The 25,419-nt window shown below is 42.1% G+C and overlaps 1 protein-coding gene and 1 long non-coding RNA gene across 3 annotated transcripts; one reads left to right on the top strand and one right to left on the bottom strand.

Moving 5' to 3' along the window:
• The first annotated feature begins 2,748 nt into the window (after window positions 1-2,748).
• C3H15orf40 (chromosome 3 C15orf40 homolog) lies at window positions 2,749-20,020 on the top strand. 2 transcript variants are annotated; one of them, XM_069466556.1, is made up of 4 exons: window positions 2,749-2,882; window positions 3,912-4,038; window positions 6,100-6,227; window positions 19,839-20,020. In XM_069466556.1, exons 1-4 carry the CDS (start codon window positions 2,769-2,771, stop codon window positions 19,920-19,922), a joined length of 453 nt encoding a protein of 150 aa, XP_069322657.1. In that variant the 5' UTR covers window positions 2,749-2,768; the 3' UTR covers window positions 19,923-20,020. The 2 variants fall into 2 exon arrangements, with proteins under 2 accessions (XP_069322657.1, XP_069322659.1); XM_069466558.1 differs by lacking the exon at window positions 19,839-20,020 and adding an exon at window positions 7,939-8,157.
• A 296-nt stretch (window positions 20,021-20,316) lies between these two features.
• On the bottom strand, window positions 20,317-24,641 carry LOC138381917 (uncharacterized). Its single transcript, XR_011233194.1, has 3 exons — window positions 23,925-24,641; window positions 23,114-23,158; window positions 20,317-20,811 (listed from the first exon to the last, which is right to left on the bottom strand). It is a non-coding gene; the product is annotated as an uncharacterized lncRNA (long non-coding RNA).
• Window positions 24,642-25,419: the final 778 nt, after the last annotated feature.

Raw genomic sequence — 25,419 nt, forward strand, 5'->3', positions numbered from 1 at the left:
ACAAAAAAACCCTCAAAACTGAAGGAAGATAAAAATAAAATGGGGCCTGCAGTCCCAGCTACTTGGGAAGCACAGGCAGAAGGATCACTTGAGCCCAGGAGTTTGAGATCAGCTTGGGCAACATAACAAGACCCTAGTCTCTAAAAAAATGAAATAAAATGGGAACCTGCATAAACATTTATGAGTTTTCTACCATTTGGATATAGTCTCTGTTCTTTCCATCACCTTTACGAAATCTTCCTTCCCACTCTGCCTCTCTTTCTTTCCCAGAGGCAGAGACTTGGGCAGAAACAAGAAGTTAAATGGGGCTGATGGCTTTTTCCTCCCAGCTGGTATGATTAAGTTCTCATACCCCCTGCTCCCGAGTCACCTGTGGGAAAGGCTGGATGGTTCTCTGCATGGCACCTCTTCCCTCTCCCCTGCATCTAGCCACCTGCCAGATACCGTTAATAACTCACCACCACAAGCGTCCCCTTTATTTCCATTACAGCTGTCAAAGCTCTAACTGAGGCTGTCAGTACTTCACCCAAAACAAATGACTGCTCTGTAATGCTGGTTCAGCTTTTGTGCCTCAATTCTTAACTGATTTCAGAGAAAGAAAATCTGGTTTTGTTTAACACCTGGCTCCCTTTCTTCTGCTGAAGCCTTCCTACTGAGTGGCTCAGTGTCCATGTGGACAACCCATCCACACCGAGGTTTCCAGTTTCCTTACCTTCAGCATTCCTTCTCATGACCACACCATGTACTGTCGTGATGTGGAATTGCTCTGCCTTGAGATAGTAAATTCAGACATCCCACTCTAACTGCAGTGATGATGCTTCTCCCAGCTCTCATTTGCTTTCTAGTTCACCCATTAGTGACCCTGAAGACTGCTGCCCCTTGACCTCTCTGTTCTGCCATCTTTTTACTTCCTTCCCTACCCAATTAGACTCTACCTTTGATCTCCCCCCATCCCCTGCTTCTCCACCTTTGATCTTCAGTCACTTTAGCCCCTTCATCAATAAACTTCAACCTACATGTATACACACCTGGGTCAATCCAGTTGTCTGCCTTATCTTCAACTTCTGGCTGCTGGGTCCAAGCATTTAAAATGATAGAACTGTATAGATCGGGACTATGGTGATTTCATGGTCTCCCTTAACTGTCAGTGCTGCTGAGTTTCAATTGTCAGCTCTTTGCCATTCTCCAGAGTCCCTGTGGAAACGTGTTCCCCTTTGCTCACACCGTCAGCACCTCCCCAGCCTTAGCTCCTATCACCAAACCCGTAAATGCATCTACAGGTGCTCCCAAGCTTTCTCTTTTCTTACGAAGGAAGGAGTGTCTAAGGCCTCCTGTAGTCAGATCTGTCTCTGCACACGTGTTCAGACAGCCCCACCTCAGGAACCTCCCTCTGCTGTAACTGCTCCTCTCCTGGCTCATTCCTGTCAACCTTCAAATATAGTTAACTCTTACCCAGCTTCAAAAATAAAGGTGTGTGAATGTCATGTACCCGTTCAGATACCAGGCACTCCCCAGTGAAGTCACTGAGTTCTCTATGCTCATTATGTCCATTTCCTCCTCTCCACTGAAACCACTCCTGCCTGGGTCATCAACACACTCTTATTTCTAAATCCTGGGGACACTTCTCAGTCCTTGTTTTACATGTTCTGTCTGTGGCATTCACTGTTGGCTACTCCCTCCTGAAGTACCCTCCTGTAGCTGCCGTTACACTGTATTGCTACCTCTAGACAATGTCCTTTGGTGACTTCTCTACCTGCCCTGACCGTCCTGTCCTGGGTGCTCATGCTCTGCACGCCCTCTGCACCTTGCTCTCACCCATTTCCACGGCTTCAGTTGCTACCTGCTTCCAGAGGACTCCAGAATCTCTCAAGCTTCAGTTACCCCCTTAACATTGGTACTTGGATGTCCTGCAGGCATCTCAAACTATTGTGCCCAAAACTGAACCCCTCAGACTCCCAAACCTGTTCCCTGGGCCCCAGACCTGGGCATTTCCTTGACTCTCTGCTCTCATTCCCGAATGCAGTCATTCCCCAAGATCTGATCGTCTCGGTTCCTGAACACCCTTGAAATGATCAGCTCTTCACCCGTGCGGCAGCTCCTCTAGTTCAGGCCACCATCGCCCATTGAGGTGGCAGATCTCCCTACCTCTGGCTTTCCCTGTTGGCCACAGTGCAGCTGGTGGTGTTTCTGGAATACAACAAATTGGACTGCCAATCCCTAGCTTCATACCCTTCAGTGACTCGGTGATCTCGCCTCTGCAGACTTCTCCAGTTTCATGTCTTGCCATATCACGTGTCAGAGTATATTTCCTCTCCATTGTGGGATCCTGTGCGCCTGGCACGCGGTAGATACGCCATCGCTACCTGGAACGTACCGAAGGGCAAAGCCGGCTCGAGGCTGTCACCCTGTGGGCCGCAGGAAGCAGCCCGGGGCTCTGCACCTGCTGGTTGGCTGCAGGAGCGTGACGGTCCTGTGTACACGTTGCCGCTCACTCCAATCCTGAGAAGCGCCAATACCTTTCTCTTTCTCCCAGTGACGCAAGAGAAGACCAGAGGGGACACACTTTCCCACCAGCTGAGGCCCTTTCCAGTCAAGAGGGGCCCGCGCAGGTTCTGGAGGAACGAGACTCGCTCCCGCCGGCCGCCAGGTGTCGCCCTCGGGCCGAAGCGGAGGCGCAGGGCACCAGGGCCGCTCCCGCTCGCTGCACGCGCAGGCGCACGGGGCCCTTCCGGCGCCGGGCCGCCCTGCCCCGCGCCTCCCGGGCCGGGATGCTGCGGCTCGGCTGCGGGCTGAGGCAGGTCGGGGCAGCGCCAGGCGCTCGGGCCTCCGCTCAGCTCCCTTCTGGCGCCGAGATGCCTAAGAAGGCTGGTGCGACGAACAAGGCCAGTGGCAAGTTGCGTGGGCGAGGGTGGGCCGCAGGGTTAATCACTGAGGCGCGCGGGAGAGAAGTGGGATCCGCGGGGTGAGGGGAAGGCCCCGCCAGCAGCGTGTAGTCTCAGTTCCGGGGCTCACGACAGCGCCTCTGACCTCCGACCTGGGGCTCCTGCCGCCCGCACCCGCCTCCAGGCTGCGCCGCCACCCGCCCGGGGCCGTCCGAGCACTGGCCGCGGCCGCACAGGGGCTCTCCCGGGCTGGCACTTACTTCCAGCGGCACCGCCACGCCTGCGCTTCCCTGCGCAGCCCTATTCTGCGTTCCGCCTCCTTACCTTGGCTGCTCCTGTCCCTTCCGTCAAGCATTCACCACTCCCGCTTCCTCCCACCGTCTTTGCATGGCTAATTTCTGCCGGTTTCTCAGACTAAGCTCAAGCACTGCCTCCTCCTGGAAGCCTCCCCGGTGTAACGTCCTGTGCGTATCTCATGGGTGCACTCAGCACGGTGTTGTTGTAGTTACACTTGTTCGTTCTTCCTCGCTGCAGTCCTCGCTGCTTAGTTCATATTTGTTGAATGAATGAAAGTTCCTAGCACAGCCTATGTCACAAACTAAGTATCAGTCACTGTTGTTACTTCCTCCCCCCTCCCCCCAAACACCTGCACATATACACTTCCAGCCTTAGTACTTCACAGACTTTTTCTAGCTCCTGCTGGATGGGATACGAAAATGAATGATAGATGATCCGTGTCTCTGAGGAATTGGAGATGGTGGGAACCAGCATTAAGATATGGAAGCCAGTCAGGTCTTCTTCCAAGGGAGGAAAAAACGCTTTGTGGGGTTGATGGAAAGGCTATATGGAAGAATTGATTTGAGCCTTGGAGGCCATGGGAAAAGTATTCTAGGTGGCCTGAAGTCCCTGGACATGGCTGATTAGCCTAGTTTGTCTTGGTCAGAGGTGAAAGAGAGTAGTGGAAAGATTGGATTAAATGTGTGGGAAAATATTTGGAAACCTGTAAAGTTGTGATTGTTGTCATTTTAGGGTAAAAGCCAGAGCAAGGAACCAGAGAGACCACTTCCTCCCTTAGCTCCTGTGGCTGTTGATCCGAAAGGTTGTGTCATCATAGCCATCCACGCCAAACCTGGCTCCAAACAAAATGCCGTAACAGGTATATGAGGATACAGATGGGATTCATGTGTGAATCAGGTGTCCCCTCCAGCCTCCCTTGCCTTGGTTAGCTGAAAGCTTGTCCTGTGACAGTGGAGTATATTTTTCATATCTTCAGTTAACGGTTTCTCCATTTTAAAACTCTAGATTCTAATATAAAGGTGTTTGAAAGTGAATATATGATATTTAAATCATGCCAAGTTAGATGAAAACTATTGTAAATTTTCCTTTTAAAAATATGGTATTTTAGGCCGGGCGCGGTGGCTCACGCCTGTAATCCTAGCTCTCTGGGAGGCCGAGGTGGGCGGATTGTTTGAGCTCAGGAGTTCGAGACCAGCCTGAGCAAGAGCGAGACCCCATCTCTACTAAAAATAGAAAGAAATTATATGGACAGCTAAAAATATATATAGAAAAAATTAGCCGGGCATGGTGGTGCATGCCTGTAGTCCCAGCTACTCGGGAGGCTAAGACAGGAGGATCACTTGAGCCCAGGAGTTTGAGGTTGCTGTGAGCTAGGCTGACGCCACGGCACTCACTCTAGCCCGGGCAACAGAGTGAGACTCTGTCTCAAAAAAAAAAAAAAAAAAAAAAATATGGTATTTTAGAAAGGATACATACGGAGACATATGTGTAGCCTAGATTATTCTTAGTTTGTCCTCTTCTAAAACTGGAGACATTGACTAGAGAAAGAGGAGACATTTTGGTCCAGTTTAATGATCACTGGCCTAAAGAGCAGGGAGAAAACCTGAGATCTGAGACCCTGATCAATTCCTGTGTGAACTTGTTTTAAATCAAAACAATATAAAACATTATGTAGAGGCCCAGTTTTTTCATCCGTCAGATGAGATAGTTGGACTAAGGGCGTTTCAGGCTATTCCTGGAGCCCTGGAGGTGCCCAGGACACTCTGCTTTGGGCAAGGGAAAGGCCAGGCAGACAGGGCTCCTGAGTAGCTGTGTTTACATTTGTTTTAAATGTTGGGATTCCAGAGAAAATTGGAAAAAAGGAGGGAGGCTGAAGGAGAAAAAAGTTTGAAAACCATTGATCTGAATTATTTTGAAGGTCTTTTTCACCTCTAAAGCTCTGTATTCCAAATTATATTTTGAAAACAAGACCCCAGAATTGCTGTGCTAGGCCTGGTTTGTGCTAATAGCCATGTCAGCTTGTCTCTGTTGGCCAGACCTCCTTGGCCAGCATTTTCTAAGAGTGGCTGTGGACACTGTCTACTGTTGGAATGTTTCATTAAATCTAAGATGGCATCAACTATAAGGTACACAAGTATTTTATGTACAAGTGAGAAAAATAGCCATATCAACGGAATATGGATTCCATCTGTTGTAAGATACATCTTGATTTCAAAGATGTTAAAATGTGAAAAACTATGCATTTTAGAAGCAACAACATGCTGGGAGGTGGGTTTTTTAACCACCTCATTCTTGTGGATTCTGTGGCCATGTTGTTTACACAGACAGGGTGTAAGTGTGTGGAGGAGATGCCTGAGTAACCCCTTGAGCTGTGGGATCAGCTCAGGCTTGTTTGCAAACTGCTTTGAGTAAATACTTCTCTCTCTCAGAAATAACAGTGGAGAATTACTGGCAGGTTACTCTTTATAAAGGCTGTATTGATGGGGAAGTCAGGACCACTGTTCTTTGTGCCTGGATTTTAAATCATGAGTTGAAATTTATTTTTGAATCATCATCACTTTGTAGCCATGTGAGCTTGGGTACATCTTGTTGCACTTGGTCTTGTTACATCAGACCAAGTGCAATTCCTAGTTGCCTAAATCCAGGATACTCCCTAGGATCCTGTAGGCCCATGTTGGTCAGCAGGTTTGGGTAAATATCAATTTTCTTCTCTGGATTTATTTTCTGTAATGGTAGAGGCATATTTATGATGTTTGTATTCCCTTAATTGTGATTAGTTTAATCATTCGTTTCTTCATTCAATAGTTATTAATTGAAAGTCTATTCTGTGCCAGGCAAATGCAAACTCTTTTACAAAATATCTGCACTTCACAAAGAAAACGAATGTACAAGGATAAAGTCCACACTGTTTTCGTTCCAGATTTGACAGCAGAAGCCGTAAGTGTAGCTATTGCAGCACCTCCGTCGGAGGGAGAGGCTAATGCTGAGCTCTGTCGGTATCTTTCCAAGGTCTTAGAACTCAGGAAGAGTGATGTGGTTTTGGATAAGGTAGGTCTCTGTCTGTCTCTCTTTTTAAACATTTTGATTATTATGCGGCAATCATGACTCAAAATACTGATTTTTTTTTTCTTTTTCAAATAATTGGAAAACTGGTTGTTTTAACTCTCATATTCATTTAACCACAAAAACCTGTGAATTCTTCCTATGTAGTCTCCTTCATTCCTACTGCCCCAGTCCTTATTCAGACTGTTCACACTCTGTTCTTACATTTCTCAGCTGCCATCATTTCCAGCATTTTCTCCTAAATTTATTCCTGAACTTGCCAATAGATTAATCTTGCTTACCTCTTCCCTGAAGTTGTCACCACACTAAAAAATCTGAAGTGGTTCCTGGTGTTTGTTATCTCCGTTAGTGAGTCCAGCAAGGATCGCTGATCCCCACACTGCCTTGCTCACTAGGAGAAGCTCATTAGGGAGACAGAGGTTCATATGAAGTCATTAATATGCATGGTTTTGTGCTAGGGGTAGATAACTTGGGAATGATTTCCAAATCACCTGGGCATCACCCTAGCCTTACTGAAATAGAATCTGCAGGAGTAGGGCCCATCCAGGTTTATATTTCTTAAAGCACTACTTGTTTTACAGTGCTGCCTTATATAGTTCCTGTCCGAGTTCCAGCTGGCATTCAAAGTCATTGATCCATACACCTCAAGTAAAAATCCGCCTGAATGTCCCACCTGTCATTTCTGATTTTTGGCTAGTGCTCATGCTCTAATGTTTGCCTAAAAGGTACTCCCCACCTGTGCAGATTCGACCCATCTAGATAAATCCCTGCTCAGATTTTATCTTCTTTAAATGATATGTTTGAAAAAAAACGCTTTTAAAAGTTGTTTTATGTGGTTCTGAAATTATAGCATATGGATATATGATTCCTTTTTGTTTGGAATTTTCAGAAATGTTTAACGATGTAGAGAATAGCAATTTGTTTATGTTTAGAATTATTTTATACAAAGTTTATATAAAATTGCAATATTTATTTTTGTATTTTAACAGTGTTTTTCATTTTTAATTTAAAAATTTACTTGAACCTAGAATATTACAAAGATTCCATATTCATTTTGAAATTTTAATGCCTAGCTTTTATTGTTAAAGAAATTAATGTATGAAGGTGAAAACCCTGGAGAGTTGTAAAACTCTGTAGGAAGGTAGAATCTAAGAGAGAGTCTTTGGTTAGACCGGAAGTGGCCGGGAGAAAGCAGTACCCAAGCCATCAGGAAAGCCCATTGCACAACCGAGGTCTGCTGTCTCTAATAGCATTGGAATGTCAGCATGGTTTTTTCCTTTTGGTCCAGGGTGGTAAATCTCGTGAAAAGGTGGTGAAACTTTTGGCCTCCACAACTCCAGAAGAGATCTTGGAGAAGTTAAAAAAGGAAGCCCAAAAGAAATAAGAGCAAGAAACGAAAAATGCATCAGTGGGAAGCTTTTTTGTTGCTAATGACAAAGAGTCTGTTAAATAGGAAAATATATTTGAATACACAGAAGAACATGAGGAAATATGTGTATATTTAAATAAGATTAAAAAAATTAGAAACTTTTAAAGTACTGTACATTATTATATAGGTTCTAAAATCCCTGACCCCAAACAACCTGGAGCATGTTATTCTGATTTCATGGCATTACAAAATAACAGAGCTGGAAAGGGTATTCAAGATGACCTGACTGAACACCTTTCATTCTGTGATGGGGCTTCTGACATCCAGAAGTGGAGACACTTATTCAAGGTCATACCGTGCAGGATGGCAACTGGAACCCAGATCCCTTGACTCCTGGTCGAATGCAGTTTATCCTGATTGTAAATTCAATTGATAATATCTCCACAACAGTTCTGGAATTCTGGAGATTGCCTTCTAATCCAGTTTACAAATGACAGAGTAAAACCTGTCACACTGCTTCATAGTCTTACCTTATATTTTAAGATGTTTATCTAAATGCAAAATGTGGCCGGGCGCGGTGGCTCACGCCTGTAATCCTAGCACTCTGGGAGGCCGAGGTGGGCGGATTGTTTGAGCTCAGGAGTTCGAGACCAGCCTGAGCAAGAGCGAGACCCCATCTCTACTAAAAATAGAAAGAAATTATACAGACAGCTAAATATATATTTAGAAAAAATTAGCCGGGCATGGTGGCGCATGCCTGTAGTCCCAGCTACTCGGGAGGCTGAGGCAGGAGGATTGCTTGAGCCCAGGAGTTTGAGGTTGCTGTGAGCTAAGCTGACGCCACGGCACTCACTCTAGCCCGGGCAACAGAGTGAGACTCTGTCTCAAAAAAATAAAAAATAAAAAAAAATAAATGCAAAATGTTTTTCACATCTTTTAAAGACTATATGAACATCTTGTGAAAAAGTAAGAATAATCAAGACTTGTAATTTAATATGAATTACAACTTTTGAGACATCACTGAATTTTCCTCTTCCTCCACGATAACTTGCAATCGTCAAGTCAGTAGTTCTTATGAATCTCCAAAGGTCCTTAAAAGAAGGAGGGGGACCTGGAAGCTATTTGCAGTATTTGTAAAAGCCTATCAGAAATCACATTCATATTAAGGTTTCAAAAGCTGATAATAAATACATTTTTACATATTCAGTGCATGTCACAGTAATTTAGTCAGATAAATAATTACCTTTGCGGAGCAGAAGAGCTGACTTGCAGTGTGCTTTGTCTAATAACTATGTGAGAAAAATGTATTGATGGACAAAAATCATTAAAAACACAAAATCCACAGGAAAGACCAATAATAAAAATTCTTGATGGAAAAAGCTAGAAACCACTCATCTAGAAACAACGCTTATTTTGATAGGAACCAAGGGCAAGAAAAGTTAGGTGGCTTCTCCCAGGTCACAGTGCACGTTAGCAGCAGAGCTGGGCTTAAGCTCAGCTGCGCTGTCTTCCAGGCACCTGTGCCACGCTGCTGTGTCACATGACCTTGGCTTCAGAACCTTTCCCACTTTTTTCAACACTTTCAGTGTGTTCTGTAAAAGCATTTTACTTGTGGTTTCTACGTGAATCATTGTTAGGGTGCCGCCTTTGACAAGTGATAGAAACAGCTCCAGCTGGCTTAAACAGAATGGGATGTATTAGCTCATAAAGCTGGGAAACCCAGCAGCAGTGTGTACTTAGCAGTGAGTTTGATTCAGCAGCTCAGTGACGTCGTAAAGGACCCACTTTCTCTCCTTCCCCTGACTCTGGCAGTGCCAGCTTCGTCCTCAGGCCCACTTCCTTCGTGGACGCCAGAGGCCACCACAGCTCCAGGTTTCACATTCACACGTCGTCACCTCCAGTAGGAAAAAAGTCCACGCAGAAGAGCTCTGGTATTTCTTTTCCAAAAGCTCTCAATCAGCCTCCTCTCATAGCTCGACCCAAATTAGGTCACCTGACATTTCTAAACCAGCCTCTGTGGTCAGGAGATGTCATTCTGTAACACAAGTTCTGGAAACCGGTAACTATAGAAAAGAGAATTACTTTGTTTTAGGCCAATTAAGGCCCATCCCAGAGCTGGAGATAGGGTCAGCACAGTCAGAAGCAAAGTTTGAGTAGAGAGAGTTGGATATCTGAATAAAACTGGGAAAAGTTATGGAGAGAGGAATGATGCTGGGTAGAAACCAACAATCTCCACTACACCATTCTATTTACTTCATTTTAAATGGCCCTATTTTAACATGGAAACCTTTTTGCCTAATTGGGTTTTTTTGTTTGTTTGGTTTTTTTTTTTTTTTTTTTTTTTTGAGAAACAACAGTATCTTGTAACAAAGTGAAACTTTGTCATTAAAAACTATTGCTGGCGGTAGAAATTGGCCCAGGGGCTGTATCCCTAAGCATGATTCCCTTCCACCCCTGCAGATGAGGTAGTCTCCAGCAGTCTAACTGGTCCCACACAGGGCCATTCCCCACTGGTGACAGGTCACAGCTAAGGCTTGGGCATCTTGACCTGCTGTAGTTCAATTCATGCCCCTTTTTTTCAGCTCTGGCCTTTTCTTCCCCAATGAATACCAAAGTAGACCCAGTGACCTGGCGCCAAGGATACAAAATCTCCAGCCTCCATAACATTTGTCTAATAACACAATTCGAGCTTTGTCCACTCCCATTAATTTTAAGTGAATCCTGGCTAGGCAGTCCGTAAATAAAACTGCCTGTCTTGCCCTGTGCTGTCCTGAGGATTGAGATGTTTATCCAAGTATGCTGACTTAGTGTGGTGATATTCCAGCACTGCATCTGTCATCTGTCATCCACCTTGATAAATTATCATTACCCGTGCAAAAATGATTTGTTATCTAGTAACTTGGGTGCCTACTATTTGCCAACACTGCTAGGTGCTTCATACTTAGAACCTGGGAAAGAAAAACCAAGCTCATTCTGCGCTGGAGGCAGAAGCAGAGATTTTGGACTCCTGATTTCTCTGAGCCATTCGACACTCCTCTCTCAATTAGGGCTGTGGTCCCCAACCCCCTGAGCAGTGGACTGGTACTGGCCAGTGGCCCGTTAGGAACCAGGCCACACAGCAGGAGGTGAGTGGCTGGTAATCAAAGCTTCATCCATTCCCCGTTGTTCGTATCACTGCATAAGCTCCGCCTCCTGTCAGATCAGCAGGGGGCATTGGATTCTCATAGGAGCACGAACCCTCCTGTGAACTGCGCTCTGGAGGGATCTAGGTTGCAGCTCCGTATGAGAATCTAATGCCTGATGATTTGAGGTGGAGCTTGAGGCGGTGATGCTAGCGCTGGGGAACGGCTACAAATAAAGATTATCATTAGCAGAGAGGTTTGACTGCACAATAAATGTAATGTGCTTGAATCCTGAACCCATCCTCCAGCCCTGTCCATGGAAAAATTGTCTTCCATGACGTTGGTCCCTGGTGCCAAAAAGGTTGGGGACTGCTGAATTAGGGGGTGGAGAGAAAGAACCAGAGGATGGAGGTGGCACCTTTGCAGTGTGTGTTCCAAACAGCTAAACACTCAAACTTTAGAAGGCAGTGTTCTGGGCTGTGGGCTATGAGCATTCTCCTCTTACAGCTTCCAGGGATTTGGTTAAGTAGTTCCTTAACTGTAATGCAGAATATAAATTTTAGAACCCATAATGGCCCCAAGTTCAATTGTTTTAATGCATGTGAGTAGAGACCAAAAACTCAAGAAGCTAGGTTTTCAATTTACATCCAAGAGGTGGCACCATAATGCAACAGCAGAAAGCCACAAATAATTTGAAGTAGGGAATTAAGTCCTTTTGAAGCGAACAGCACTATTAGCAAATCTGTTCTGCAATGCCTGACTACCAATGTCACACACTGGGATCCTTCTTGTCTTCTCGGAGACGCTCCTTAGGCTTAGTCTCCTCACATCTTAAGGGGTTTAGCTCAGGCCAGAGTGTTGTTAATTGGGGGCCAGCTGGCTGGGCACTGAGAGTCCCAGATCGTGGCCATGATGGAGTCAGCACAGTCCTGGGTACCTCCCGTAACTCTGCAGCTTTCAGATATCCCATGTAGCCAGCAATTTTGAAAATGAAATTGGGCTGGGCAATTGGCAAGGAGATAATTTCTAATCAAGGTGCCAACTTACTAACTTGAGTGAACACACCTGCCAAATAGATTATACAGTGGGATTCTATAGTGGGCACATTCTGTCCCTTTGGGAAATTTCTTTAAGAGAGTCATTTTCTGGCTGCTTGGAAGCTTGGTATGAGAGCAAGGGAAATTGGGGGCCAAGGTTAGAGAGCTATGACCATCTGGAGTCCCAGTTCTGCTGCAGGGGTGGACCTGTTATATTTTATCGGCCACCCACAGCTCCTCTTCTGGGACAACACTGGAGACAGTGATCCTTGATGGCACAGGAACTCCCTTTTTCTAGGCTGTAGGAGGACCAACTACTTCTACCCACATAGGCTTTCCTCAGACAATCCTTGTAATTCAGTTGGTAAGGGTTTTAGCATTTTATAATCCTAGCTGTCTTCCCCAGGGTCCATCCAGTCCCCTAGATAGAGTCTGGGACATCTTTGCAGCCACAGATTACAGACTCCCTGGTTACTTCTACAGGAAACTCATCCATGATGTGGTTTTACTATTGCAGTGGCTTGCGCATTGTTTCAAAGCCTCAGGTTTCCTCAGAGATGCCTCGGGGGATGGGGGCACTATGGAGAATAAGGGAGTGAGTCAAGCCAACAGAGCTGCAAATCTTTAGTCCTCCTGTTCTGCTACAGCCATAGTGTCCAACGTGGCAGGCTGCTCACACCACATGTGGCTATGGCACACCTGAACTGTGGCTAGTGGAATTTAAATATTAAAAATAAAAGCATATTATAAAAATTGTTTCAAAGTTAAAAAAACCATCATAGAAATAAAAGCCATATTAGAAACAACATAACAGAGAAGAGGCTGAAAACAGGGTATGGAATTTAGAAGGCAAGACAGAGAAGAGTGAACAAAGGAAAATCAACACATAAATAGTTGGGATCCTGAAGAAGAGAACCAAAGAAATGTAACAACAGAATCTTTAAAGACATAATCAAGAAAATATTGAAGGAATAAAAGAATTTACAGAAACAGTACAGTGTCCCAGGTGAAACTATGAAAAAGAATAATCAACAATGAGACATAACCTAGTAAAGTTCTCTTATTTCAAAAATTAAAAAAAAAAAAAAGGCTATGACCATCCAGACAAAAAGTAGATGTCATAGGGAGGAGGGGGAGACACATACAGTTCACCCTTGAGGAACACAGGTTTGAATTGCACACATGTCCACTGAGACGGATTTTCTTCCACCTCTGTCACCCGAGACAGCAAGACCAGCCCCTCCTCAGCCTACTCAATATAAGGCAATGAGGGTGAAGACCTTTATGGTGATCTACTTTCACTTAATGAATAATGAAATATATTTTCTATTCCTTATGATTTTCTTAATAACATTTTCTTTTCTCTAACTTTGTTGTAAGAATACAGTATATAATACATACAACATACAAAATATGTCAACTGTTTATGTTATCAGTAAGGCTTCTGGTCAACAGTAGACTATTAATAGTTTAGTTTTGGGGGAGTCAAAAGTTCTACATGGATTTTTGACTGTGCAGAGGTTGGCGCCCCTAACCCCATGTTGTTCAATGGTCAAATGTATATGCATAATAGCCTGTTGGTGATGGAAATGTGAAGTGCTAGTTTTACAAAATGTGTCAATGTGTCAGCCTTTATTAAAATTATAGATCTTTTAATCTAACAATTCCACTTTTGACACTATCCCCAGAACACATAAAAGCACCAAAAGATAAATGTATAAAAGAAATGCGGTATTGTTAGTATGAGCAAAAAAAGAAAAAACCAACCTAAGTGTCTACCTATAGGAGAATAATCATATAATGAATGGTAAATCCATACTATAGAATATTGTTATTAAAATGAAATCATTAGTTTTTAATCTATAGCTGACCTGTAGTGATGATTATTATATTCTATTGAGTGAACAGAGTTTTGTGTGAGTATATATAAAATATATATTAAAAATGTATAACCCCCACTTTAATTTTTAAAAAGTATATCATCAGGGCCGGGTAATCCTAGCACTCTGGGAGGCCGAGGCGGGTGGATTGTTTGAGCTCAGGAGTTCGAGACCAGCCTGAGCAAGAGCGAGACCCCGTCTCTACTAAAAATAGAAAGAAATTATCTGGCCAACTAAAAAATATATATATAGGAAAAATTAGCCGGGCATGGTGGCGCATGCCTATAGTCCCAGCTACTCGGGAGGCTGAGGCAGTAGGATCATTTAAGCCCAGGAGTTTGAGGTTGCTGTGAGCTAGGCTGACGCCATGGCACTCACTCTAGCCCGGGCAACAAAGCGAGACTCTGTCTCAAAAAAAAAAAAAAAAAAAAAAAAAAGTATATCATCAGATTTACTTATATTTGCATGGTATGGAGAAAGAAATAGAAGCATACACAACAGGCTGTAATCACTGGTTGAGTGCAGATTATTTATTTTTGTATTGTTTCATTTTATAATTTATTTTATAAACACAAAATATACGTAAAGAAATTTTAAAATGAGAAAAATACACAGAAACAACAAAGCTCTGGCCATAAACAATTAGAGCAGCTTTATTTACCTAATTCAGACAAGAGACTGGAGATTCTTTGGGGAGTTAAAGATACTGGCAGTGGAAAAAAACTGTGAGATCATCACATCATTCCCCTGTGGCTGTCTCAGAAGTCACTGAAACCCAAAGAAAAACTAACTGGTAATTAATACATGGGGCCCTCTGTGCCTCTTAGGGACAGGAATGAAAACACGAACTGAATTAGCCCATCTGCCCAGAAGACACTGCTAAAGATTTGTGAGCTGTCCTTACGTCCAAGTCCAACCAGAGCTACCTCACTCTAATCCTGCAGGCACAAACCTGCCATTGCCTGGGCACCCATCATGTGCCCAGCCCAGTGCTGCGTACTTTATGTTTTCACTTAATCCTGCAACGGGACAATCACACAGCAGTTTTGATGGAGGACTTTTCTTCTTCGTTAACCTGCTCTTCCCATCCCATCCTGTACATCTTTACATCTGAGGGGTATCATCCACTGCTCGTCTGACAGCACTGATAACTGAAATCCTCAGAGGTAGAATGTTTCTCTGGCACCAGAGGCCTCAGCCGTGTTGCAGCAGCTGAAGAGTTACTTCCTCCTCACCGGGGCATACGCTGATGTAGAACAGCCCTACTGATTAAGACCCAGCGCCATTCTCTCCCAGAATGTCCACAGACCAAGGGATCTCTACTCCCATCCTTATTTTCCTCAAAAGCTGGACCTAGCAGTTATCAACCAGATTTCTAGAAAAGAGGAAATATTTGCTCTCGAGGTTACTGTGAGGTCCAATGGTATTATCTACTACTTGAATCTTGCTGATTTGGTTCCATAATTTAATATAGCAGGAGCCAGGAGAAATCTTTGTTTAGATACTATAGAATGTCATATCTGGATATATCTGAATCCTGAAGTATTAATCTAAATATTAACAATATTAACTTCCGCCAATGTCAAGAGTATTTTCTCTGGTTGTTCTTAAATCATTCTAAATTTAAAACCTGAGAATTTTAAAAGCATACCTTTCTAAGTTCATAAGTAAACAGAGAAAAGATTCTTTGACCTATATAATTTTTTCACACAAAATCAAAGCCTATTTAGCATTTCAAAAATGTTTCTTTGGTTAAAATAGAAGTTACTGAAAGAAAAATCCAAATAGGTATTTCAGTGAATAGTTTATATATAATATGCCATTTGTCTGACATTATAAAGTAAGTGCTTTCACAAGTAACATTTCTAGCTAACTGAAATCCAACAGTAATACAAACCACCTCAAGCTGAAAGTATTTGTTATTTCCTGTATTTTCTAATGAAAAAAAAAATTCCCTTTGACTAGATAATGGTGCTAATGAAAAGAAGTCAAAGGCCTAGGGCATAGATTCCCATTCACAGCCAAATCTATGTTTGGGTTGAATGAATCAAATGGAATAGAAAGTCTAACAAAATTTTTAAGGTGTAAAAAAATTATATTTAGGAACAAAGTGTAGTTCTTATTAGAGTTCAAAATTAGTGCTGTCAGTAACCTTCAGGGGAAAAGATCATGGCCTTCCATTTTAGTATTTTAAACTTAAAACTGACATTTTGTTACTCTTAATTCTATTATAAAGTCTTACATTCTCCTTTAGATTAATAAAATACCAAGGGAATGTCTTTTTCCTATATGGTTTCAAGAACCCAAAACCTAGTCTCAGAGCAGTGACTCGAGGTTATTACATTCTGGATAACCCCAAATCCAGCACTCAAATCCCAAATCTAGCACTCCAAAATAAAACATAAACTCTCCATCTCAAATCCCTAGCAAGTTGTCCTCAAAGGACATTAATCTGATGTGTTCAATAATATCTGACATCCTAAAGTCGGTGCCAATTTCCAAGGGGCAAATGCTGCTAATTTTAGCTCAACTTTTATACACACTTTCTTCCACATCTGAAGTGTTTGTTATTTTCTGAAGATATAATTTGCTCTCCTTTTGCTAATTCACATAAGGAAACAACCACAAATCCTTAATTCCCAATGTCTCCTGCCCTACCTCATCTCTATCAGTTACTCTGCATCCTTTATATCAACACTATGCTTGACAATTCACCAAATACTTCCCTCCCGTTGATTCAACAAATGTTTATGCAGCACCTACTTATGTGCCACTGGGGGTTAAATGGTTACAACTCTGGTTTCTATTTTCAAGCACTTTCTTTGGTCATTTATTTTTATAACCCTGTGAGGGTGGCCGAGTTATAGTCCCCATTTTTACAGGTGAGCTAGTAAGTTCAGAGTTTAAGTGACTTTCTCAAGGTTATATACCTTGTAAGGATAGAACTGGCAGCCAGGACTCCTGTCCAACATTGTATGCTATGACAACAGACTGTCTGTTTGCAATTAATTCTACCCAAAACTGTTTTAAGTCTTTGTTTTCACTCTTAAATTATCGTTAAGTTTTTTTCATGTTTTCTCTAATTCATGAGACATAAAATAACATCTTTTTGTTTTATTTCTCCCTAGTTTTATACAGGGAGTAGTCTGACAGTGACTGCTGTTAGAAAACAAAAACCACCACCACACAGATTACTCATGCAGCATGCAGAAATAACTCATGTTGAAAGGAAGACTCTTCCCATTTCTTCAAGCAGGGCTGATACCCAGGCCATATGCGACCTAGCTATACCAGGTGTTAAAATAATAAAATACTGTTGGAAAATAACCTCTCTTCTGAGCTTCCTAAGAAGCATCCCTCTCTCCAACCCTGTCCTTGGACCCATGCATCTCTCTAGTGTCAACAGCTGGCACAGCAGAGTCCTGCCCTAAAGCTATAGTCAGCTACTGTCCCAGCTGGCTAGTGCCTATGCTTTATCAGTTGATAGAAATTTTTAATAACTCCTCTGCTTTCAGAGATGATCCTAGGGTGTAGTCAGGCCATTGTTGACTCTCTAGGCTAAATATCTGTAGTATCAAACCTATCTCTGGAGGGTTGGAAGGGGTGAGGGATCCAAAATTACCTATTGGGTACAATGTACACTTTTCGGGTGACAGGTACACTAAAAGCCCTGACTTCATCACTGTGCAATTCATCTGTGTAAAAACAAAACAAAACAAAACAAAAAAAAACAAACACTTGTACCTCCTAAATCTACTGAAATTCTTAAAAAATTTAAAAAAACTCTATCTTTTATGTAACAGCACTGGCTTGTGGCCCATTAATAGATGTAATTAGAAGGATACAGGAACCCTTACCTTATTGTTAAAATTTTATTTACATCTCAGTGTGAATACCTGACTTATTAGATGCTTTCCAATAAAACAGTTACCTGAAAGGGTGGCTCTTCAGGAAGGGGGCTGGCGGGGAGAGGGGTCCAGAGCAGGGAGAAGTACCTGGACAAGTCAATTCCAAGGGCCCAGTGTGGGTGCTAAGAGGAAGGCAGCAAAAGGCAGATTTAGGAAGTTGCCTTTTAATTCCTTTGACCTAAGACAAAACTTGTACTCTTAATACTATCCTTAAACCAGATAAACCCTTTTCAACAGATATGAAGGACAGAGTAATAAAAAACCAAAAAGCTCATCTGACCATGGTAATAAATGGGCTAATTGCCAAAACTTAGGAGTAACGTTGTTTAAACCTTTTTAAAAAATTTGTTTGCATAAAACTATTGTAATAATCATTAAAGTGATTTGAAATAGAATGTTCTCTCTGAAAGGAAGTTACAGCATCACTGTATTTATAGAAGAGGAAGCAGCAAAGGTATCCATCTGGAAGTGAATATAACACCGTGAAATCAACCCACATTAAATACCAAAAAAGAAAAGCCAAAATGCAGCATTATTTACAGATTATTAAAAAGGAAGGTTGGAATATTACAGAGTTAAACTTTTATATAACATGAATTTTGACCCAATATGTTTAAGTTAGCAAAGTCTTAGAGTTTGTATAAAATGATGTATACCCTAATCCCACCCACTACCAGATCAAGACACTGAAACTGACAATAATTCTTTTCTCATTTTACAGCTTTATTCTTGATTTCCTTCTAAAAAGACACCAAAATAATTGTGGAGCTGACTCATACCTATAGAAGTACCATAGTCAAGTAACAAAAGTAAGTACCATGGTCACATAACAAAAGCCAAAAAAAAAAAAAAAAAAATACAATTGTTTTACCTTTCACCTGCTGATATGATATATACATCACAAGTATAGCTGAGCATCCATGAGCTGACTGTTCTAACCACTGTAGAATTTTAGAAATGAGCACATCTGAGTATATGGATGCTCCTTTACCTTACAAAGTAAAAGCAAGCATTGTCTATTTTAAAGTTTTTATTTCTGTGTAAATTAAAGACAGAACTCTTACAGGCCAAATAAGAAAAATACACCAAACTCAAAGCACTATTAAGTCATGAAACAAAGAAGAATCTGAGGTAGAGTCAAGCAATATAATCCACAACATTTTTAGGTATGCCCAGTAACCATCATAACTCTCTAGTAAGATCTATTAAAAATTAAAAGTCTCAAGTTCAAAAAAATCAATAATCCATTCTCTAAAATCAGTTGTAACACTATGACCAAAAGAAGACACACAAACTTTTGTCATGTTAAAGATAATGGTTTTACCAAAAGCTCCCAACATTTCTATCAGTAGTAACCATAAGGAGGTCGTTGGTTGTAACTATAGTGTCCATACTGGTGGGGATAGTAAGGTTCTTGTCTGTGTTGTGGGTAATTGTTACCCCACGGTCGTCCATGCCACTGATTGGATCGATTGTCACTTGGCCACCCCCGTCTGCTATCCCCTCCTCTAAACTGTCTGTTATCTTGTAACCTACAACAAAACAAAAGGTTTTTAAACTTCCCTTATAAAAAAAAAACACATGACAAATCTATCCCAGTGCATTTGGTTTTTCAATCTAATACACAGTGAGAGTAAAAAAACATTTTTTGCTGCACAATGTTATAACACCAGTTATTCAAAACTTTCCTAATATTTAAATCATTCTTCCAGTAGTACACTGGATACACTTTACAGAGAAATAAGCAGACTACACCAAACCCAAATCAATAGGACAGTTCTAATTTAAACTGAAATCTATTCAATTGTACAAAAGCAGTACGGTAATTTATTCCTTTGACTATTTTGAATTATTAAACAGAAGTAATTTCATTTTATAAACTTCTTTCTAAAGTAAAACCAAAACAGTATTTTCTTTATGGAATCAAATACAAAGTTTTAGAAGATTCTACGTTTTAAAGTATATTTGCAAAGAAAGTATTAGTCTACAGAAAGAACATTCAAAAACAACGTTAAAACACACACATACACACACAACTGAACAGCAATGAAAAGAATATATGGTGCTGACAAAATATTAGAAACAAGTATTTATTAAGCAATTACCATGTGCCAGGTACTGTTAATAGGCATTAGGTATACCGTACTGAAAACACTGGTTGCTCCCTCACTGGCTTTATAGTCTAGCAGATTAAAGCTATCCTTTCCCACATCAATCATCTGCATTTATTCTTCCAAAGTAACACATACCGATTGCCTCTATTTCTTTGGTTCCCACCAGCTCTGCTATTCCATTCCTCGACAATTGGAGGGGACTCGGGAGGGCGTTTCAGGTATTCCTGGTACTCTTTGTCATCTTCTGTGAATCTACTGGCAAACATCTCTTCAAAATTTGAAACAGCTTCAGAAATGTCAGTCATTCTGAAATTCTGTACAGTTTTTAAGATATTTCTATTAGAAAAATGTAAAAATAACACTATCTTACCAGATAATGAAAAACCAAGAAGTAAACAACTTTAGGCAGGGTATTCACAGAAGTCTTTGTGTACTTTCAAACTTAAGACAGATTTCAGACATTTAATTCAACATTTCTTGACTACAGCATTGCAGGCATTGTGCTAACTAGGAACCTGGGATGCTATATATCATGGACTCTGCCCCCAAAGAGCTCCCAGTCTGGTAGAAGAGATAGATATGGTATAAATATAAGAGAAGAAGCAGAAGACGATATCAAGAAATGAGGCTGGAGAGGTAAGCAGGGGTCAAATCATGAAAACTTTGTATTCAATGCAAACAGTTTTGCACTTTTTCTGGTAGGCAATGGGGTATCATATATGGTTTCAGCAGGGAAGTTTCAAGACCAAATTTACTATTTAGAAGGATCCCTTTTCTAACAAGTTTAAGAATATATTAGTGACATTATACTAAAGACAGATTATTGCAATAATGTAGGTAACATGCTAAAGGCTTAATCTCAGGCAGGGATTGCAAGAATAGTTTTAAAAGAATTCCAGGAGGAATTAATCACTGACTAGATGTGAGAGTAGACGGAGGAATAAACTCCCAGCCTTCTGGCATGAATTATGGCACCACAAAACTACAGGAAGAAAGGTGGGTGAGGATACACACTGAGTTTGAAGTTACCTTGGTACAAACATCCAAATGGAGAGTCAGCTCACAGTTAACTATTTGGGACTGAGAACTGGGTTGAAGATGAATATGGGAGACATCGGCAATTTTGCTGGTGGTTAATCCTGTAAGAATGAATGAATTCCTCAAGAAGAATGGGAAATAAGAGCAGTATCAAGGTCTAAGACATACTACCCTGAACATGGCCAATCTCATCTTATCTCAGAAGCTAAGCAGGGTTGGGCCTGGCAGTACTTGGATGGGAAGAGTATCAAGGAACAGAATGCTGGAAAACATCAACATTTGATGAATAGTCAAAGATAAAGAAAGGGCTGGGCATGTTGGCTCATGCTGGCTTTGAGAGGCCAAGGCAAGAGGATCATTTGAAGCCAGGAGTACAGGACCAGCTTGGGCAACAGTGAGACCCCATCTCTACAAAAAACTTAAAAATTAGCCAGGCACAGTGGCACTGCCTGTAGCCCTAGCTACTCAGGAGGCTGAGGCAGGAGGATCACTTGAGCACAGGAGTTTGAGGCTGCAGTGAGCTATGATTGTGCCACTATATTCCCGCCTGGGTGACAGAGGGAGACCCTGTCTTTAAAAAAAAAGGGGGAAAAAAGGATAAAAGAAAAGAGGAGAAAACATACCGTTAGATAAGAGGCAAACTAGATGAGATTAAAGAGTCATCAACAGTGGCAAATGATACAGCAATAGAAAGAACCAAAAAGAATTAATTGGTTGTTTCCTTATGTTGATAAAAAAAAGAATTAATTGGATTTAGCCATTAGGAGATGTATTTTAGAGTAGTAGGGATTGAAGCAAGACTGCAATTGATTGAAAAGTACCTAGAAGGTAAAGAAATAGAAATCTACACTGAGTATAGATAAAGCTTTAAAGCAACTTGGTTTAAAACAGGAGCAAGGTGGGCTCAGTGGCTCATGCCTGTAATCCTAGTACTCTGGGAGGGCAGGGTGGGAGGATTGCTTAAGCTCAGGAGTTCAAGACCAGCCTGAGCGAGAGCAAGACCCCATCTCTACTAAAAAAATAGAAAAATTAACCAGGTGTGGTAGCACATGCCTGTAGTCCTAGCTACTCGGGAGGCTGAGGCAAGAGGATCACTTGACTCCAGGAATTGGAGTTGGAGGTTGCAGTGAGCTATGATGACGCCACTGCACTCTACCCAGGGTCAGGGCAACAGAGTGAGATTCTGTCTCAAAAAAAAAAAAAAGATAATCACAAGCCAAATCATGCATTTGAAAGAATGAGGATATACCTTCACAAGAAAAATAAAACACGAACTGTCAAAGTGAAATGTCAGAGATACCAACTGTCAAACTTTGTACTTAAGGAAATCGGACATTTCATACTTAATAGCCTAAATTAAAAAGGCATTTAAATGCATAGCTATTAAAGTTTAGGATAACTACTTTATTATGTATCCACAGTATTCTTACTCCAGATCCTGGGACAAATGAAAAATAACTACTACAGATAAGATATCATCTAATCGTTATAAAAACCAGAATCTGTATCAGCTGGGTTTTCTAGACCAATTATGGATTCACTCAACAAGGAGTATTTCTTCACCCACATTCTCAGAGAGCTCTCAACCTCTAGGAAAAGATTTGGCTTAAACTGCAGAAAGCCTAATCCTTGAGAAGTCAGGGGAGAAAGAGTTCGCTTCTTTTAACTTCACTCAAGACCTGGAAGTCAGCCCTAGCAGTATTCTGTAGGTAGCTCCCATATTCCTACCCTTCCTAACCCAAACCCCATCTTTCTACTCTTTGCCTTGGGACTCCAAAAGCCTGTTTTATGATTTGGGGCATTATTTAACATCATGCTGAAACTTTAAAACCAAATCTCTCCCACTTACCTGACATCTTCAAATTATTTTTCTTCCTGTATTCAACTTCTAATAAAAAGTTTTTGATAAAGAATTTGGAAGATAGCTTCTTCATTAGTCTTTCCTCCAACCCCCTCAAAACATATGCAAATATTTGTAACATTTATAATACCACCCTAATGCCAAAGAAATTAAACCAAAGTTATAGTTTGGATGCAAGAAACAATATCTAGTTGCTCCACCTTTCAGGCTACTGCTGTCTTAGAGAGTTACTTCATCAAACACTGGTCTTTCAATGTGTCATTAGCAAACTAATGTCAAATTCTCAAATCCAAGGAATGAGTATAAAATAAATTCAGCTAATTAAAATCATGCCTAGATTTCTATAGGGATCACGAAATGACTAGAAAGATGACCCATATCTGATCCACATGGGTAGTTAGAATCAAGGCAAGGAAAATGTGCTACTCCATTTTTTTCTCCCATGACTCTCCGCCCACACACAAGTAAACAAATACCACCTTTATTATTACTCATGAGAACGGAATTTAAATAGAATTTTCACTGATGCAAGCTTTACTTACCCCAAGGATTTGAGGCAGACAAACTGTTTAATGTTTGGTTTAAATCTGTGGGAGAAAAAAGAAAGAAAAAAAAAAACTACCCGAGACTTCCTTTAAGGAAACCCTCAAAAGGTGTGTGTGTGTTGGGGGTGGGCGACCCGAGGGCCTTAATGAAAGAGTTTGATTGAAAGTGCTCTAAAGACTTCCAAAGCTAATATTCGAAAGAGAACTAGCACGCACAGCGAAGAGCTAGATGTTACAAGACTCGTCCCCTGGACTTCAAAGCCAACAAGCTAGTTCAAGCATGAATAATAACTTCACAACGTATGTTCTTTTCTGTTAAGGTAGGAGAAAAAATAACAGGTAAGCCTTTCAGATTTGCACTCGAACGCCACTAACTTATCCACAAATAAAATCACATTGTGTTTGCAGGAGACGAACCCTGGAAATGACTACCCGAATAGGGTTTTGCTGTCCCAGGACGTGAGCCCAGAGAACAGACGAAGACGCTGACAGAAAACTGCGTTTTTCAGTCCGCCCTCCGAGCACACCGCGGCTTGTTTACCGAGGCTCTGACAGCTCGGCTGCCTTCCGAAGCACCGTAAATCTCCACAGTGGAGGAAAGTATGGGCCGTGAGAGGTCAGCGGCCTCCGGTCTCGCAGAGTACAGACCACCGCGCAAACCCAAGACACTTCTTCGGCCACTTAGCCCGGCCCGCCCCGCTCCCTTCTCCCCGTCGTCCCGGGCGACCCACCCGCCAAGGGCTGTGTCTGTGCCGCCTGGGCCGACCCCCGCCTGCAAGACACACAGGACAAACACCCTCGTGCTCACCCCACAGTGGGACGCCTGACCACCGCAGCTCTCCAAGGTAACGGAGCCTCTTCCTCTAGAATCCGACCATCATCTGACTTCCGCTTCCGGTGGAGAAAAGCAGCGGCTGCCTGTCAGGTCTCGCGATATCTAGGGCTCACCCAGTAGATTTTCGTTTGACTCGCAGCGTTTTTTTCAAACGCTGGCGCAACGCGCAGAGGTGAAGCAGATGCGGCCAGGTAGCGGGCAGAGTGGATGATCCCTTCCGTGCGCTTGCGGCCCGCGGGGTGACTGGGCAGTCAAAGATGTCGCCGTCTGTTAAGCCCCTTTGGGAACCGGTGACGGATAGGGGCGGAAGTTCTGAAAATATATCGAGAAGGGAGGTCAAAGCTGCTTCCGGCCGCCGGCTCCGGAGTCTGTGGAGAATGTAAGGTGAGAACGGACGGTGAAGAGCAGGCGGGACTGGGTCACTTCAGCGATGGTACCTTTCACTCCAGCCCGGTAGTGAGATTTCTGTAGTCCGTTCTGTACGTGTTTTTGCAGAAACACCCCCTCTCTGCACCATCTTCAGTCGTCAGTATCCAGATACTTCCAAGAGTCTTGGCCGTTTATTCTCGTACGTTCCACCAGTCTATAAGCGTTTAATATCCCTAATATAACTTGGCCTCTTTCCTCCCAAATTGTTTCCCTGACTGTGCGCCCCTCTTTGTTAATACAACCAACGTGGAAATGTCGATGTCTTAATTTGATGCCTTTACTTCCCTTGTTGCAGCCGGTTGCCAAGTTCTGTCGGGTGTACCTCTGCAGTAATTCTGGCATCCATCCACTCTCCTTGCCCACTGCCTCCACCTAATCAGAGCTCTCATTATCGTCCCCTGAACAGTGGAAATCCAGTACTTTTTCATTGATACCCTACCTCTAGCTGGCATCACTCCGATACCACCTCATGGTACACATAGCTGCTGTAGGTTTAGTCATCGTGAAGCACAGCCGTGGTCCAAAATATTCAATGGCTCCCTGTTGCCTGTAGATTAAAGGCCATATTTATTAATTTGGATTCAAACTCTAACTTTATTTTCTGCTGTTCCCCTTCCATTCTCCCTCTTTCTATGGTATACCAGACCTTGTAAAGTACTTCTGTGTGAACTACCCCTTACGTTTCTATAGACTGCTTATATGCCTTCCTTGGAATACCTATCCCTCCCATCATCTCTAGATGTTGAAATTCTATCCATTCTTTAAAGCTTTAGAAAGTGGTATCTTCATCTAGAAATACATTTTCCTTCTACTGAATGTCCATCATACTTTCTGAAGTTCGTGTATTCAGTTATTACCACTTTCTAACTTTGAACTAAAATTATTTAAGTGCAAGTTTTTCTTTCTTACTAAATTGTAAGCAGACCTTAATCTAATTCATTTCTGCATTTTGGAGTGTATAACATTGTGCTTTGCATAAAGTAAACATTCAGTAAATATTTGTGGAATGAATGATGGAACCATGAATGTTCCAAGCCAT

The sequence above is a fragment of the Eulemur rufifrons genome, chromosome 3 (genome assembly GCF_041146395.1).
Source record: "Eulemur rufifrons isolate Redbay chromosome 3, OSU_ERuf_1, whole genome shotgun sequence".
Taxonomy (NCBI): Eukaryota; Metazoa; Chordata; class Mammalia; order Primates; family Lemuridae; genus Eulemur; species Eulemur rufifrons.

Excerpts from the sequence above, each read along its gene's own strand:
- C3H15orf40 (XM_069466556.1), top strand. The coding sequence starts at position 2,769 with ATGCTGCGGCTCGGCTGCGGGCTGAGGCAGGTCGGGGCAGCGCCAGGC. Across the intron at positions 2,883-3,911 it reads AGGCTGGTGCGACGAACAAG|GGTAAAAGCCAGAGCAAGGA; the intron begins GCCAGTGGCAAG and ends TTGTCATTTTAG. Across the intron at positions 4,039-6,099 it reads CAAACAAAATGCCGTAACAG|ATTTGACAGCAGAAGCCGTA; the intron begins GTATATGAGGAT and ends TTTTCGTTCCAG.